At 57.4% G+C, this 14551-nt stretch overlaps 1 protein-coding gene across 1 annotated transcript in view; it reads right to left on the bottom strand.

Annotated features, from left to right (window-relative positions):
* QSOX2 (quiescin sulfhydryl oxidase 2) overlaps positions 1 to 1688 on the bottom strand; it is a 28931-nt gene extending 27243 nt beyond the window's left edge. Inside the window, exon 1 of the mRNA XM_024126494.3 lies at positions 1358 to 1688. Within this exon, the coding sequence (XP_023982262.1) occupies positions 1358 to 1688 (331 nt within the window). The remainder of the gene's footprint in view (positions 1 to 1357) is intronic.
* Between the last annotated feature and the right edge of the window lie 12863 nt (positions 1689 to 14551).

Raw genomic sequence — 14551 nt, 5'->3', positions numbered from 1 at the left:
ACCTGGTTTACATTTATATTTCAGACACTAAACTGAAAAAATCAAAATATGCACAGAATAGGTGACAAACGTCTTGCCAGAGCTATACCCGCCACCCAATGACAAAAGAGAATTGCAAAGTCCTCTGTTTGGTGTCAAAGCAAAGGCTTAAAAAAAAAAACCTACTAAGGAGTAAAATGTCCCTTTCATAGTCTCTGATTTCAGTTCTGACCAGTGCCAAACACTAGGGACTCAAGAAAACATTAGATCAAAGAACGGACCCTTTAGAATCAACAGGCCCCAACACCCTAAGGCAAGAGGAAATGCACCTAAAAATAATCATTTACAATCATGCACAAAAGCCCTATTTAGACTTTTTAAGTTTCGTTATGAGTCTGTCTAGATATGAAAAAATCACAACAGGGTTGGATGTAAAACTAAAGTGCAGGAAGAGAACCCAGCAATTTGTTACTCTCTTGCCCACTGAAATACATAATTAGAGGTCAGCTCAACCTCAGCAAGAGTTCTGCCAAATCTCACTCTTGCTGGAGACCAGCTCCCACTTCAGAGCAATCCGCATTCCATTCTGAAGCGTGGCCAGCTTGCAGGGAGGCTGCAGCAAAACCCCTAATTGGCTACAACTCTGCCATTTAGAGCAGGCCAATAGCTTAGTGACTGATTAGCAATTTGCAACATGACAAAGGTGCCAAACATCAGTCAACTGTGGGAACATGACCAGAAGTTTGGTGGGTGACAGATTTATCCAAGGCTGCATGTCCATGAACAAGGAACCAACCAATGAAATGCTTTGAAGGTCTTTTTCTGCTTCTATAGAGAAGTCTCCAGCGTAGTTGGACATCTACGTTGTGGACACTTTGAGTATCCACCATATGCTCAGCTAACCAAACCTGAAGAGGATGAAGAAGGACTTACAGGGAAAGTGGCTTGGAATAGGAATGGGGATCCTCAAAGAATGAGGAGTCTAGGCACTGGAGTGGAATTACTGAGGATGGTATGCACGTCGAGACACAGCTAGGATAAAGGCCTGGGGCGTTAATGAAGGTCTTAGGGACTCAAAACTAGGGGTCTGGAGAGCTAGGCGATAATGGGGAGGCCTCCCTGTCCCCAGCTGTGGAGTGAGGGCTGGAGGAGAAGGGTTTTTGTCATTCTGACTTGAGACGGCCGACTTCCCAGGATCTCACCGGTCAGATGGGGGATACACCCAGGGGTGCAGGCCAGCGGCGGCCTATGCGAGGTGCCCCCGTAGGGCAAAGGGAAAGGGCATGAGAGGCTGCCGCGACCCGGAGGGGAGAATCCGGGGGCCGCAGGTGTCAGGCCGAGCGGCCGGGGTCGAGTTCCGCGCGGGGGCGCGCCTCACCTCGCACGTCCCCGGCCAGGGCCCGCCAGGTGGGCGCGTAGCCGATGCAGTGGCCGCACCACGAGGAGTAGAACTGCACGAGCCACGCGGCGGAGCTGTTAGCCGTGGCCCCGCGCACGCTGCCGCTGTCCAGCACCCACACGGCGTCCTCGCCCGCGCGGTACAGCCGCGCCGCACCGCCCGCGCCCGGCCCCGCCGCCGCCGCCAGCAGCACGAGCAGCGGGGGCAGCCGCGAGGGCCGTGCCGGGGGCGGGCGCCGGACTCGGGCCTCTGTCCCCGCCGGGGCTCCCGGGCTGCGCGCCGCCGACACCGACGCCCCGGCCGCCGCCATCTTGGGAGTGCCGCGCCGCGCCTGACCTTTCACCTTGGCAACCGCCGTCACGTGCGCCGAGCGCCCGGCCCCTCCTCCAGCGCCCGGCCCCGCCCCCACCGCCGGAGACCAGGCCCCGCCTCCAGCTCCGCCCGCGCCCGGCCCCGGCTCCCAGGCGCCCCTCAGTCCCGGACCCTGAGCGCCAGGCACCGACTCGCCCCTCCTCCAACCTCCTGGTCACTCCTCCTGCCCCGCCCCTGAGCTCATGGCCCCTCCCCAACCGCCTGGCCACGCCTTTGGACCCCGCCCCCTCGCGCCCGGCTCCGCCCCCCCGCGCGCGCGCGCGCACACACACACACACGCACACACACACGCACGCACACACACACGCACGCACACACACACGCACGCACACACGCACGCACACACACACGCACACACACACCCCCTCCCCACCCCAAGCTGGGATGGGGTTCCCAGATTTAGCAAGTGAAGGTATGGGACGCTCAGTTATATGTGAATTACAAATAAACCGAGAGCTGTTTTTTGTTTTGGGGTTTTTTTTCCAGAGTTGTTTTTAAGTCTAAGTATGTATCATACCTGAAATGCAAATTTAATGGGACATACTTAGACTTCAAAACGATCCGCTGTTTAAATGAAATTCACATTTTACTGCGCGTCCTGTTTTCTCTGGCAACCCTACCTGTGGCTTCAGAGGGTCTGCAACGCTGACCTTGATTTTTTAATATGATATTTTAACTCATAAAATGTAACAAAACACCCGCACAAACTCAGATGTGTTACAGAGGTAAATTTTAGAACGTTCGGGGATGACTTCTCCTCGCACCTAGGAAATAGAGATTCCTATGGTTTGCTCAATATAACAGCAGACCTGTTTTTTCAATTGCTATTCCTAATTGTTTTATGCATATCAAGATTTTCTCTGAACTGTGTGACCAAAACAGAAAAGAAAGGAAGTGGACCACAGAGCGGACGTGAGTCAGCATCCGTCATCTGTTGGCCTGGAAGGTCAAATTCTCACGTTCCAGGCCACCTCATTCTTATGCGTGATTATTAAATATGTAAATGATATGATCTGAACACAAACCACATTTATAGTAATGCAATCCTCTCTCTGCACTTTACATTGTGAGGTTCTGTGTAAGATTTTGTCTGAAAAGAGCTTTGCTGTTTTTGTTTCAGACAAGGGTTAGAAAACCCTGGATAAGATGATCCAAACCAAAGGGCCCCTGGACAAGGCACTTGCGCCCCCTCCCCATTCATTCTTCCTGCCTTCCTTCACTAACATTTGCTGGGCTTCTGCTTCACACCAAGCGCTGGAGACAAAGCCAAGGCCGAGTGCCACTGGGTCTGCGTTCCAGGAGAGAGACCCAAAACAAATAAACAAGTAAGGTGAAGTTAAGTGCTATAAAAAGCAGTAAAGCAGGGCAGGAGGAGGGGGCTGTTGCACACAGGGGGTCAGGAAGGCCTCTCTGAGAAGGAGACCGTGGGTGAAGGAGGTGAGGAGAGGCAAGCAGCCCAGGCAGAGGAACTGCATGTGCAAAGGCCCTGAGGCAGAAGGGCCGAGCGTGTTGGAAGGACAGCAAACCCGGGGAAGAGAAGATGCTGGAGAATCTTGAGGGCCCATCGCCACCCTCCAAGACACAGTAGGGCTCAGGCAAGGGGTGGGCGGTGGTGCTGGTGAGAAGGGTTAGACTTCGGGTATGTATGAAGGTAGGACACATGGTGAATTAAATCCAGGGTATGCGACAAAGAGGTCACATTTGCCTGCCGGGCTTTGGCCGGAGCAGCTGGAAGAATGAAGCTGCCCTTGGCTGAGATGAAAGACCGCAGGGGAGGGGATGGGAGAGCAGTGCAGAGGTGAGAGTGGAGATCAAAGTTGGCCTGGCCCTGTTGAATTCCAGAGACCTTTTCAACATCTGCGGTTGGTGTCGGGCTACTGGTTGGCTGCGTGAGGCTGGGGCTCAGATGGTAAGTCGGGGCTGGTTGAGGTCCCCACAGGAGGAAGCGAGAGGGCTGGCCACATGCTGAGCCCTGGGCCTGCGGCTGCAGGGCTGAGGAGAAGAGGGGACCAAAAGAGCAGTGGCGGGGGGTGGGGGGAGAAGGCAGAAGAATGTGTGGAGATCAAGACAGAGCAGCGAGTGGATTTGGTCTGGGGGGTTGGCTCATCTCCCCGCCCCCCTCGCCTTCAGGCTGGGAGGGATGGCCACGAAGTCCTATGTTGATTGTTGAGCAAACGGACCAGGATCTGGTCATGCAGTTGGCAAAGACGGTCAAGGCCGGGCTGTCGGGAAGGAGTCTAGGCCTCACCTGCACACCTGCTTCACTCTCCTAGAAGGGGCTCAGCTTTTTTAAAAAAAAAAATTATTTGTTTTTATTTTTGGCTGCGTTGGGTCTTGGTTGCTGCGCGCAGGCTTTCTCTAGTTGTGGTGAGCGGGGGCTACTCTTCGCTGCGGTGCGGGGACTCCTCATTGTCGTGCCTTCTCTTGCTGTGGAGCACGCAGCCTCCGTAGTTGTGGCGTGTGGACTCAGTAGTTGTGGCTCGCGGGCTCTAGAGAGCAGACTCAGTAGCTGTGGCTCACAGGCTTAGTTGCTCCACGGCATGAGGGATATTCCCGGACCAGGACTCGAACCTGTGTCCCCTGCATTGGCAGGCGGATTCTTAACCACTGCACCACCAGGGAAGCCCGAGGGTCTTAGCTTTTGAACACTGTCTTGGTCTGCTCAGGCTGCCGTAACAGAACACTGCAGACCAGGCAGCTTAAACAAAAGACATTTATTTATTTCTCACGGGCTGGACGTCTGAGATCAGGGTGCAGGCATTGTCAGTTTCTGATGAGGATTCACTTCCTGGATGGCAGACGGCCGGCCGCTTCTCGCCTGTGCTCACCTGGCCCTTCCTCTGTGCTGTGTGTGGACAGAGGAGAGGGGGCTTTCTGGTCTCTTCTCGTAAGGTCACTAACCCCATCGTGGGGGCCCCACCCTCATGACCTCATCAAACCCTGATCACCTCCCAAAGGTACCTCTTAACACCATCCCATTGGGGCTTAGGGCTTCAACATAGGAATTCTGGGGGGAACAAAATTCAGGCCTTAGGAGACACTCAAGGCCACTTGGAAGGACCATGCCCCTTCCCTCCCCAGGTTCAAGTCCCACTATCACTCACAGCTCTTTCTTTAGGCCTTGTGTCCCCATCCAGACACTGAGGGGGTTGGAGGGAAGGTCTCTGGGACCCCTGCTGTCTGGGGCAGCCAGTGGGCCTATGTGCTGCTTTAGCCCAGCGCTGGGAGGCTGCACCCTAAAAACAACGCCACAGTTTCTCAAATCCAAAGGGCCTCTGCCCCTAGAAGACACGATTGATTTAATGACAAGTTCTTAGGAAAAGCATGCATTGATCGTACAATGCAGCCAAATGCAGAAACAGTCAAACGACGGGCTGGGGTTGTGTCTGAGAACGGTAAAAACTTACGAGGATTAGCCAGGCCCTGCTTCCCTGCTGAAGCCCGGCGCCCCCTCCTCGGCACCCTCCCCAAGTCTGCTCCTCCTCCCTGCTGGAGAGCCACCTGCATTTCGGGGCGCTGAGACCCACCCCAGCAATTATATGTGCTGCTAGTGGGGCGGCACATATCACAGATAATTCTCAGATTTGTGAGACTCACTGAGTTCAAACGGATTGAAATGTCGGGAAGTTTTGCATCTTAGAGCTGATGAAATGAGATGTTGGTATTCCTATTTTACAGAGGGGAAAACTGAGGCTCGGAGAGCCGAGTGCCGTGGTTAAGGATGCATGGAACGGATGTGGCAAAAGGACTCTCAAACCTGGGTGCCACCAACACCTGGAGGACCCGCCTGTCCTGACGCCGGTGACAAAGGCAGACCCCCCTCCCCAGCCCTGAGTCTCCTCCCTGGTCATCATCCGGTCATGCCAGCTGGTGTCCAGCTGAATGGACATGAGCCCTGGAGGGCAGGGCCAGCTGTCCCTTCTCTGAGCGCCCCCCCCAGATGGGGGAAGTTCTGCACGAGGGTGAGGGAAGAAGTGGGCAGACAAACTCCACCTGCAGCCCCGGTCCCAGAGCGGGCGCCGCCTTCCACACCCCTTCAGCCGGCGTTTGGTGCCAGGCTCAGCTGGTTAAGGACACCAGCCGTTCTCCGGAAGACTCACGAGGAGGATTATTCCTGAGTGCTTGCCACGTGCCGGGGAGGGAGCCTGGCGGGGACGGGCTCTCTATGTCCTCACAATGACACGGTAAAGAGGGCAGTGATGGTAGTCATGGAGGCATGGGGGCGGGTGTCCCTGCCACACCCCCAGGAAGAAGTAGAGCAGGACTTAGGACGTGGGCTCCTAGCATGACTACATGCCCACGTTACCACCTGGATGGACACGGCCGCTGGAAAGGCCCCTACAGATGAGCAGCAGGCAGGGGTGGGGCACAGGGAGCTCCCGAGGGAGGGCCAGGGGTGCAGGGTGTCTGTGTGTGTGTGTGTGTGTGTGTGTGTGTGTGTGTGTGTGTGTGTGATTCTGCCCTTTCCCCTCGGCCTGCAGTCAGGTTTTGCAAACACCACTCTTGCTGCCAGCTGTGCTCATGGGGTGTCAGAGAGGAGACTTTGCTTGGGGCAAAGGGGACACTGGTTGGGGGACAAATGTGGGACTCGCAGCCCCTCTGGGACCTCGCTGCTGAAGGGAAGCCAGCGAGCGTGGGATGGGACTCCCTGACCGCTTCTTGAGCACTCGACCGACAGCCTTGTCCCCCAGCTGCAGGCCGACCTGACCCCGGGGCCCCAGCTGCCTCTGGAAGGCCAGCGTACTCGCCTCCTGCCCGGTGGGAGCCAGACGCCCCGGGCACGGGACGGCGCCATCCCAAAGGATGCGGCGTGTAGCTGCAGGTGTGCGGCCGTCACCCCCAACCGCTCCCGTGGCCTTCCTCTGTATGTTACAGAGAGGCTGTTACGGCTGCGCAGGGCAAAGCATCGAAAGGACTCGTAAAACTCGTCTGAGGATCTGGGGTTTAAAGCGCTGGAGGCGGGCGTCCCTGGTGGCGCAGTGGTTGAGAGCCCGCCTGCCGATGCAGGGGGCACGGGTTCGGGCCCCGGTCCGGGAGGATCCCACGTGCCGCGGAGCGGCTGGGCCCGTGAGCCGTGGCCGCTGAGCCCGCGCGTCCGGAGCCTGCGCTCCGCGACGGGAGAGGCCGCGGCGGTGAGAGGCCCGCGTGCCACAAAAAAAAAAAAAAAAAAAAAAAAAAAGCGCTGGAGGTGAGTTTTGGGCGTTTTATGCAGGAGGGAAGAGCTGAGCGGGGAAGCTGAAGGAGACATCCCAGGAAAATTCCACGAGGGGTTTAACGGAGAAATAATCATTTCCTATGAAAGATAATGACTTCTCTGGAGGCTGGTATCAAGATTTATTGGCCCAAGAGGTTACAGGGATTGGAGCCAAGGTGAGACCTTGGAGGGAGTAATCTTGAAACTGAAGTCTTGCCCCAGGTCAATATATCTGAGTGCCACAGCCCTCAGCTCCGCACACGTAACGTCGGCTGAGATTAAATGCATCCAACAACCTTCGGTGGACGTACTTCCTCCCCCGGCCGGTCATTTTATAGCCCCGTGCTCCCTGGATCCAGCTGTCACAGGAAGGCGAGGCCAGGGTTTTCATGAGTCCCCCTTGACCAGACTCCCTTCAAGGGCGAGGGGCCACGGGCTGAAAAACGACTCCAGGGGCACAACAGCCTGCTAGGCACCACGGGAGGCCCTCTGTGCAGCTGCAGGCGTGGCCACACATCAAGCAGAGCCGTCAGCTCCAGCCCATAGCGACCAGACCCGAGACCATCGAATCTGAGGCAAATCTGCAGGGTTTCGATGTGGGAGATTTATGACCATGCCAGACGTGTGTGTGTAAAATACACAATGTGGCTCACACGGCCTCGTAAAGCCAAAAGGGTCAGCGATAAATAGAAAAGAATAAAAAATTACAGACTAATTTGTCAGAAAACTAATAGGAAATCAATAAGAAAGCTGTAGTTCAAAATTTGTTTTGAAATTGTGTACTTGGAGAATGAACACACATTTTCCCCCATGGACCCAAACTTCTTCCGTGCTCTGAGGCGGGCTTGGGAATATCGGGGGAGGGGAAATCAGCATGAACTCTCGTAGCTGGTACCTCCCGGGACTGTGACCCTGTTCTCGGCGAGTTGGAGGTATGACGGAGGCTGGGCTGGTGAGCTGATCCACCCAGACCTGAGAGCCGGCCCCAGAGGCTGGAGCCTGGTGAAGTGCTGTAGGGGGCTCCTGCCTTCACGCAGGGACCCTGCAGTATTCTATGGGGTCTGAGAGGCAGCCCCTGGGAGCTTTGCCAGACCAGCTTTGGAGATGCCGCCCACTCAAAACTACAAGCGTATGAAAGTCTGGGTCTCCCCAGGGCCCATAAATGTAGTTAAGTGAATGAGTCCCTCTCCTAAAGCTGGATCACAGCAGCAGGACATTTTAAGCCAACACACCGTTTGCTTGATTCCCCGTCAAGCAGGTATTTTCCAATTTGAGAATTGTAGATGGAGGATGGATGGATGATAGATATAGTTGATATAAGTAGACGACTGATAGATGATATAAATGATAGGTGATAGATAACTAAATAGATGACGGATGAGTGATCATTGATATAGATGACAGACAGGCAGAGAGATTGCTGTAGGACATTGGAAGTAACTCTCAAGAGGTCCAAGCACAGTATAAGTGAGCCCCGTCTCAAGCAATCCTAACCACATCAGAAGTTAGAAGCAGATATGAAAGCTGCTTCCCTTTATAAAAGAACTGATTGCTGGGCTCAGTGAAAAGCCACTTTTCCAAGTGCACAGACGATACAATCCAGGTCAAAAATATTGAAAATACTGAAATGAGCGACCCCCATCAGGACAAGTATGTTGAGAAGATACTGCAGTGGTTTCTAGTGAATTCCCTGGAGCACAAGCTCAGATGTGCTCTCATGTTGGAACCAACACACACACTATCCAGCTTTCTGCTCATCCTGGGGAAGGCGGGGCACAGGCCCCCACTGTGGCCGCAGACAACACTCAGGGAACCGGCAGACAGGATACCGGGGCCGGCCACTGTCCGAGTCCGTGCCCTGGCGCCTGTGCTTCTGCAGGGCTGCTCTGGGTGAGGGGTGGGCTGCCGGGACCCCTCAGAGCCCATCAGCGGCTTGTGGGATGGCTGCTGTGGGCAGAGGTCGGTGCTGCGGTGGCCTGTCCTTCAGCCCGTGAAGGTCAGCTGCCCTGGTCCTTACCCTGAGCCAGTCCCAGAGCCACCCTGCCCGGCCTGCTGAGGCCCCCGTGCCCGAGGGCCTGCACACAGCGGTCTCGGCGGGTCCTCCCAGCTCAGCCTCTCCCCACTTCCTTCCCACAGGAAGTCATCTTTATGCTTGAGTCAACATTAACTTCCTGGACGCCTGCCTGAGTCTCGTGCTGAGAGAGGCAGGCACTCGTCAAGGGACACCTGGAGGACTGCGTGGCCCGAGGGACGTCCCTGTAGGAGCACCTCGTGCAGGGGCCCACATGCCGAAGCCCTTGGAACCCTCCGGGGCCTCGCTGCACCGCAGAGGGCTCATTCGATGGCCAGCCCGGCAGCAGGCTTTTGTTTCTTCCACGAGGTGTCCTAAGCACCCTCAGGGAGGCCGGGGCCCACCCACCCCCAAAGGACGGGCCGGGGGGTTGGCTGGCCGCAGGTGAAGTGACCTTCTGCCCCTGAGCTGCCACCTCCTCTGATCCGCACACAGGGGACACACACTGATCTCCCAGCCCCAAGTAACTGGCTCGACACCATGGAGGCCCCAGGCCCTTGGCCTTCATAAGTCAGAAGCGGGCAAACATCTCCACGGATGGTTTCCCAATGAGGCAAAGCTGAGGCGCGTGTCGGTGCGGGTGTGACCCCAGACTCAGCACCTGGCCTCCCCGACCCACCAAAGCCTCTCTCTCGGCCTTTGCTGAGGCCCACGGCACCCTGTCCTGGCACGTGGCCTCCAAGCTCGTCCGTGGGAGCTGCTCCTTGCTCGGCTCCTTGGGACCGTCTCCCTCAAGGCCGTGAACTCTGCCTTTCTTGGCCAACCAGCTCCGGACGCACCCGCACATCCTCTTACCTTAATCTCTCTGGGTCAGAGCCAATTTGCAGTTGACGTCCAGTCGAGGGCCCTGTATCAGATGGCCATCCGCAGGTGACTGCTCTGCGTGGTGGCCCTGCCCAGGGCAAGTCCAGGCTTCCTGAAGCCCCCCCGCCCCCACTCCAGCCTCACATCCCCCCCCTTCCCCCCGGGCCCCCCACCTCCGGGCCTGGAGCACCTTCCAGCCGCTGGGGGTCTGGTTCCTCTTCCAGGGCCCGGCCAGGGCCACCTAGTTCAGGAAACCCACTTTGCTGCCGTCCCGCCCTCCACCTGACCCCTCCAGAGACCCTTTCCACCCTGGGTCTCGGATGTTTTTACAAGGGCCTCGCACGTTCCCACAAAGCAGCCGGGTGACAAGCGTTTCCTGGCCAGAGGCCGAGCCCCCAGGCCAGGTGAGAGCGCCCACCTGAGGCAGCCCGCTCCGGGCCTGGAGCTCCTGCCGCAATAGGGCCGCGGACCTCTGCAAGGAGAGGATGTCCTTCTGATGCTGCAGGAGAAGCTTCCTCTCTTGGTGGGAGAACAGGTGGATGTTCCGCAGGTACCGGATCTCCGTCTGAACCAGCCGGAGGAGAAAACGGCAGCATGACCCCCCCGGCCCGGCACATGCTGGACGGGGAGGAGTGTCGGGGGGGAAAGCCCGGCTCTGGCGCTGTGCGGGGATCCTCTCTGTGCCCCTCCAGATGCCCCTGCCCTTCTCAGCCTGCTCAGCCAGGAGGCCCCACGCACTTTGGCCCTCTCTTGGGTTTGGCCAACAGGAGACTCCGGCAGGAGGGAAGGCGGGTGTTCCCCGGGCGCCCCCAAGCAAGGCTGGCACAGGCTGGCTGCACGCCTGCCCTAACCCCTACAGCCCCCCGTCGCCAGGTGCTGGGCTCTGTCCCTTTGCTGAACCGTCCCTGGCTTGCCCCTGCTGTGTCTCTGACGGCGCACCCCTTGGCAGAACCTCCCTGCCAGGAGCACACCCCCCGTGGGAGGTGACAGCCGTCACAGGTCAGAGGAGGAGACTAAGGCTCAGCAGGGCTGGGTCCCTCGCCCCAGTGGTCAGGGGCCCAGACCCAGAGTCCACCAGTGTCTCCTCCTGCAACACAGGACACCAGGGTCACCACCTCATTTGATAACTGGACCCCTTCTGAGCCCTCTTCGCAGTTCCCCGCCCACCCCCCGTTGCCCCCTCTGCCTGGAACGCCCCACGCCTGCCACCCCACCTCCCTGGTCCACACAAGTCATCTAGGATGGAGGTCAAGTCCACCACCACCCCTCACTTCCCAGCTGAGGGTCCCCAAGCAAGGCCAGCCCCAGCCCCAGTTGCTTCATCCGTATAAAGAGCATGACCAGCAACCTCCACCCCACGGAGTGTCAGGAGAGCGAAAGGAAAGGACACCAGTGCAGTGGCCCCTGACCCCATTTTCCAGTTGGGGAAACTGGGCTCAGAGCAGCTGGGAATCCCCTCTGGGGTCAGGCACACGCAGCCCGGGCAGTGCTGGCTGTGCCAGCCTCTCGGCAGCCCCACGAAACACACACTGCTGTAGATTTCCCATAATGAGGCGTGGAGAGGCCCAGGCGCTGTGCTCACGTTCCCGGCCCCAGTAGGGCAGCAGGACCCCCCCTCGGTGTTGGCCCGGGGGGATCCAGACCTTACCAGCTCCCGCTCAAGGTTGCTGAGGGCCTCTGGTGCTGCTTCTCTGCCGAGGCCACAGCGCTGCATAGCTGCTGGTGCTGTTCAGGTACCTGGAGAGGAAGGGAGGGCAGCGCCTCCCACCCTGGTGCCCCCACCCAGCCAGAGGGCCCTTCGGGGATGGAGGGGGCAGCCATCATGGAATAGAAGACCCACAGCCCGGCATGATCGTAAACTGCCGGTGATCTTAACTGGAGGGACCTATTCGGAGACCAATACGGGAATATCAAGAAGCTTTAAAAAATGCTTCCTCGCTGACGACAATTCCACTTCCAGGAATTTACCTTAAGGAAATCGCCTCCGGGATGGTCACATCTCACGACACAAAGTTGGAGACACCCCCGGAGGTCCAGCTATAGGGGCTGGCTAGGGCGATCTACGAAAACTCAAGTTACAAACGATATGTGCGCCTATTCCCAATGCTGTTTAAATAGACATGTGTGCATTTGCATCAACAAGAGCTGTCAAGACAGACTGGAAAATGAGCAGAGATTATCTCACAGAGGTGGGACTATGTGGGTGGTTTTACTGTCTCTGTATTCACTTTTCGGTACTTCCCGTCTTATCTAACTTTCTGGAAAAGCCCATCACCCTACGCATCACCCCTTTGCCCCGAGGACCGCGGCGAGGACCGCGGGCGGGGCCGTCGCGGCGCGCATGCGCTCACCCTCGCCGATGCTCCAGCCAGGCCAGCTCGGCGCGCGTCTTCTCGTCGAGCGCCTTCTCGCGCAGGCGCAGCAGCGCGGCCTGGTGCTGCGCGCGCAGCTCCTCTTCCCGCAGGCTCTGCGCCAGCGTCTGGAGCGTGAAGTGGCTGAGCTGTGCGGGCGTCACGCTCTGAGGCCTCGTCGGGCTCCACTACGGTGGGGCAGACGACCTGGCTGCGTCACCGCCTCTGAGCTTCCAGGCTCAGGGAGGAGGCTGCCGCCTCCAGGGAGCCTTCCCGGACTGGCTGCCTCATTCTTGGCCCTGTCACGCCCCCCTTCCCGGGGCAGGGTACCACCCCGCCTCCCGACTGTTGGCTCCCGAAGGCAGGTCAGGGTTCTCTTCCTCTTGGCCCGGCGCCCAAGCCAGGCCCTTGTTTGTGCTCTAGAAGGGTCAGGAAAGGCTGGGCCACCCTCCCTGAAATGTGCAACCAGCACTGTCCCGGCCAGCCCAGCCCGAAACACCTGTTCAAATGCCTGCCCGTCACCTGCCACCGCAGGCGTGAGGAAGGGGCTTGAGCAGATGTCAGTTGGAAGGGTGGGTGGTACCCACGGCAGGGAGAGCCTCCCTCAGCCCAGGACCTGCAGTGGAAGCCCCTGGGTGCAGGCTCTAGGAGAGGTGGGCCTGATGGCCCCAGGCAGCTGAGGGAGGATTGGGTCTGATACCCAATGCCAGTGCCACCACTGGGTCCCACTTGCGTGCCCCTCCCCCAGGGACCTCTCCTGTACCTGGAGGATGGGGTTGTCCCAAGGGTAGAACCTGGTTAGGGGCAGCTGGGAGGGGGTCTGGTCTGGTTTCCGTTCCTGCACAGGCTTTGAGGACAGAAAGCAGGCGTGGTTGGGTCACGTAGGGGCTCCAGGGGCCTTGTTTTACAAGAGGACCTCACAGAGCTAGGATGTCTGGGCCGCCTAATGCCCACCCTCCACCCACACATAACCTTCACGCCGAATCTTCAAGAGGCCATGAAACAGAGCAGGACCCTATATGGTCTTTCCCCACCATGTCCTTGGCCTGCCTTTTGTCTGTAGAAAAACTTTTGTCAAAGGATAAATTTAATCAGAGAAGTGAGAAAATGTGGAAGCAAAGGAAAGTAGTCAAACAGGACAAAATAATAATAGTTTAGTCATTAAACAAAGTCGAGGACCTTTAGCTCCTCCTCAAGGGCTATAGATCATATTCTGAGCCGTATCCTGTGAGCTGTCTTATAGATACTGAAACCCCCACCGGGTGGAAGAAGTTAACTACATGGTGACCAGGCTGTAGCCATGACATAAGCTGCCGCAATTCTGAGAACTGGCCTCAAGGAAATGGGAACAAACCGACCCTGGAACTGAAGACTAACTGTACTTAAAACAATCAAGGGCTTCCCTGGTGGCGCAGTGGTTGAGAATCCGCCTGCCAATGCAGGGGATACGGGTTTGAGCCCTGGTCTGGGAGGATCCCACATGCCACGGAGCAGCTGGGCCCGTGCGCCACAACTTCTGAGCCTGCGCTCTAGAGCCCGTGCTCCACAACAAGAGAAGCCACTGCAGTGAGAGGCCCGCGCGCCGCAGCGAAGAGTGGCCCCCGTTTGCCGCAACTAAGAGAGGGCCTGTGCTGAGCAACGAGGAGCCAACGCAGCCAAAAAAAAAAAAAAAAAGCAATCAAGATGATGCTGATCAGACCACCACGTGACTAATTTCAAGATGATTCTCGGAGCTGGCTGTGCTGCTCTGCACGTAGCCCCCTCCCTCTGCCTACCCCTGAAACTCCCCTTTATAAGCTCTTTCCCTTTGGGATTTCCCTGGCCGTCTAGTGGTTAAGACTCTGCGCTCCTACTGCAGGGGGAATGGGGTTCAATCCTGGTCTGGGTAAGATCCACATGCCATGCAGTGTGGCCCCCCCCAAAAAAGCTCTTGCCCCTTGATAGGCAATGGGGAGTTGGCCTTTGGACATGAGTCTGCCTTCTCCCCCCAGTTGCTGACCTTCGGGATAAAACAACCTTTCCTTTCTACCAACACTTGTCTCTCGAGTATTGTCTTTTTTTTTTTTAAAGAAGATGTTGGGGGTAGGAATTTATTGATTGATTGATTGATTTTTGCTGTGTTGGGTCTCCGTCTCTGTGCGAGGGCTTTCTCTAGTTGTGGCGAGCGGGGGCCACTCTTCATCGCGGTGCACGGCCCTCTCACTATCGCGACCTCTCTTGTTGCGGAGCACAGGCTCCAGACGCGCAGGCTCAGTAGTTGTGGCTCACGGGCCTAGTTGCTTCGCGGCATGTGGGATCCTCCCAGACCAGGGCTTGAACCCATGTCCCCTGCATTGGCAGGCAGACTCTCAACCACTGCGCCACCGGGGAAGCCCTCGAGT

The sequence above is a fragment of the Physeter macrocephalus genome, chromosome 13 (genome assembly GCF_002837175.3).
Source record: "Physeter macrocephalus isolate SW-GA chromosome 13, ASM283717v5, whole genome shotgun sequence".
NCBI classification, from domain to species: domain Eukaryota; kingdom Metazoa; phylum Chordata; class Mammalia; order Artiodactyla; family Physeteridae; genus Physeter; species Physeter macrocephalus.
This window is presented reverse-complemented; position numbering and strand designations above follow the sequence as displayed.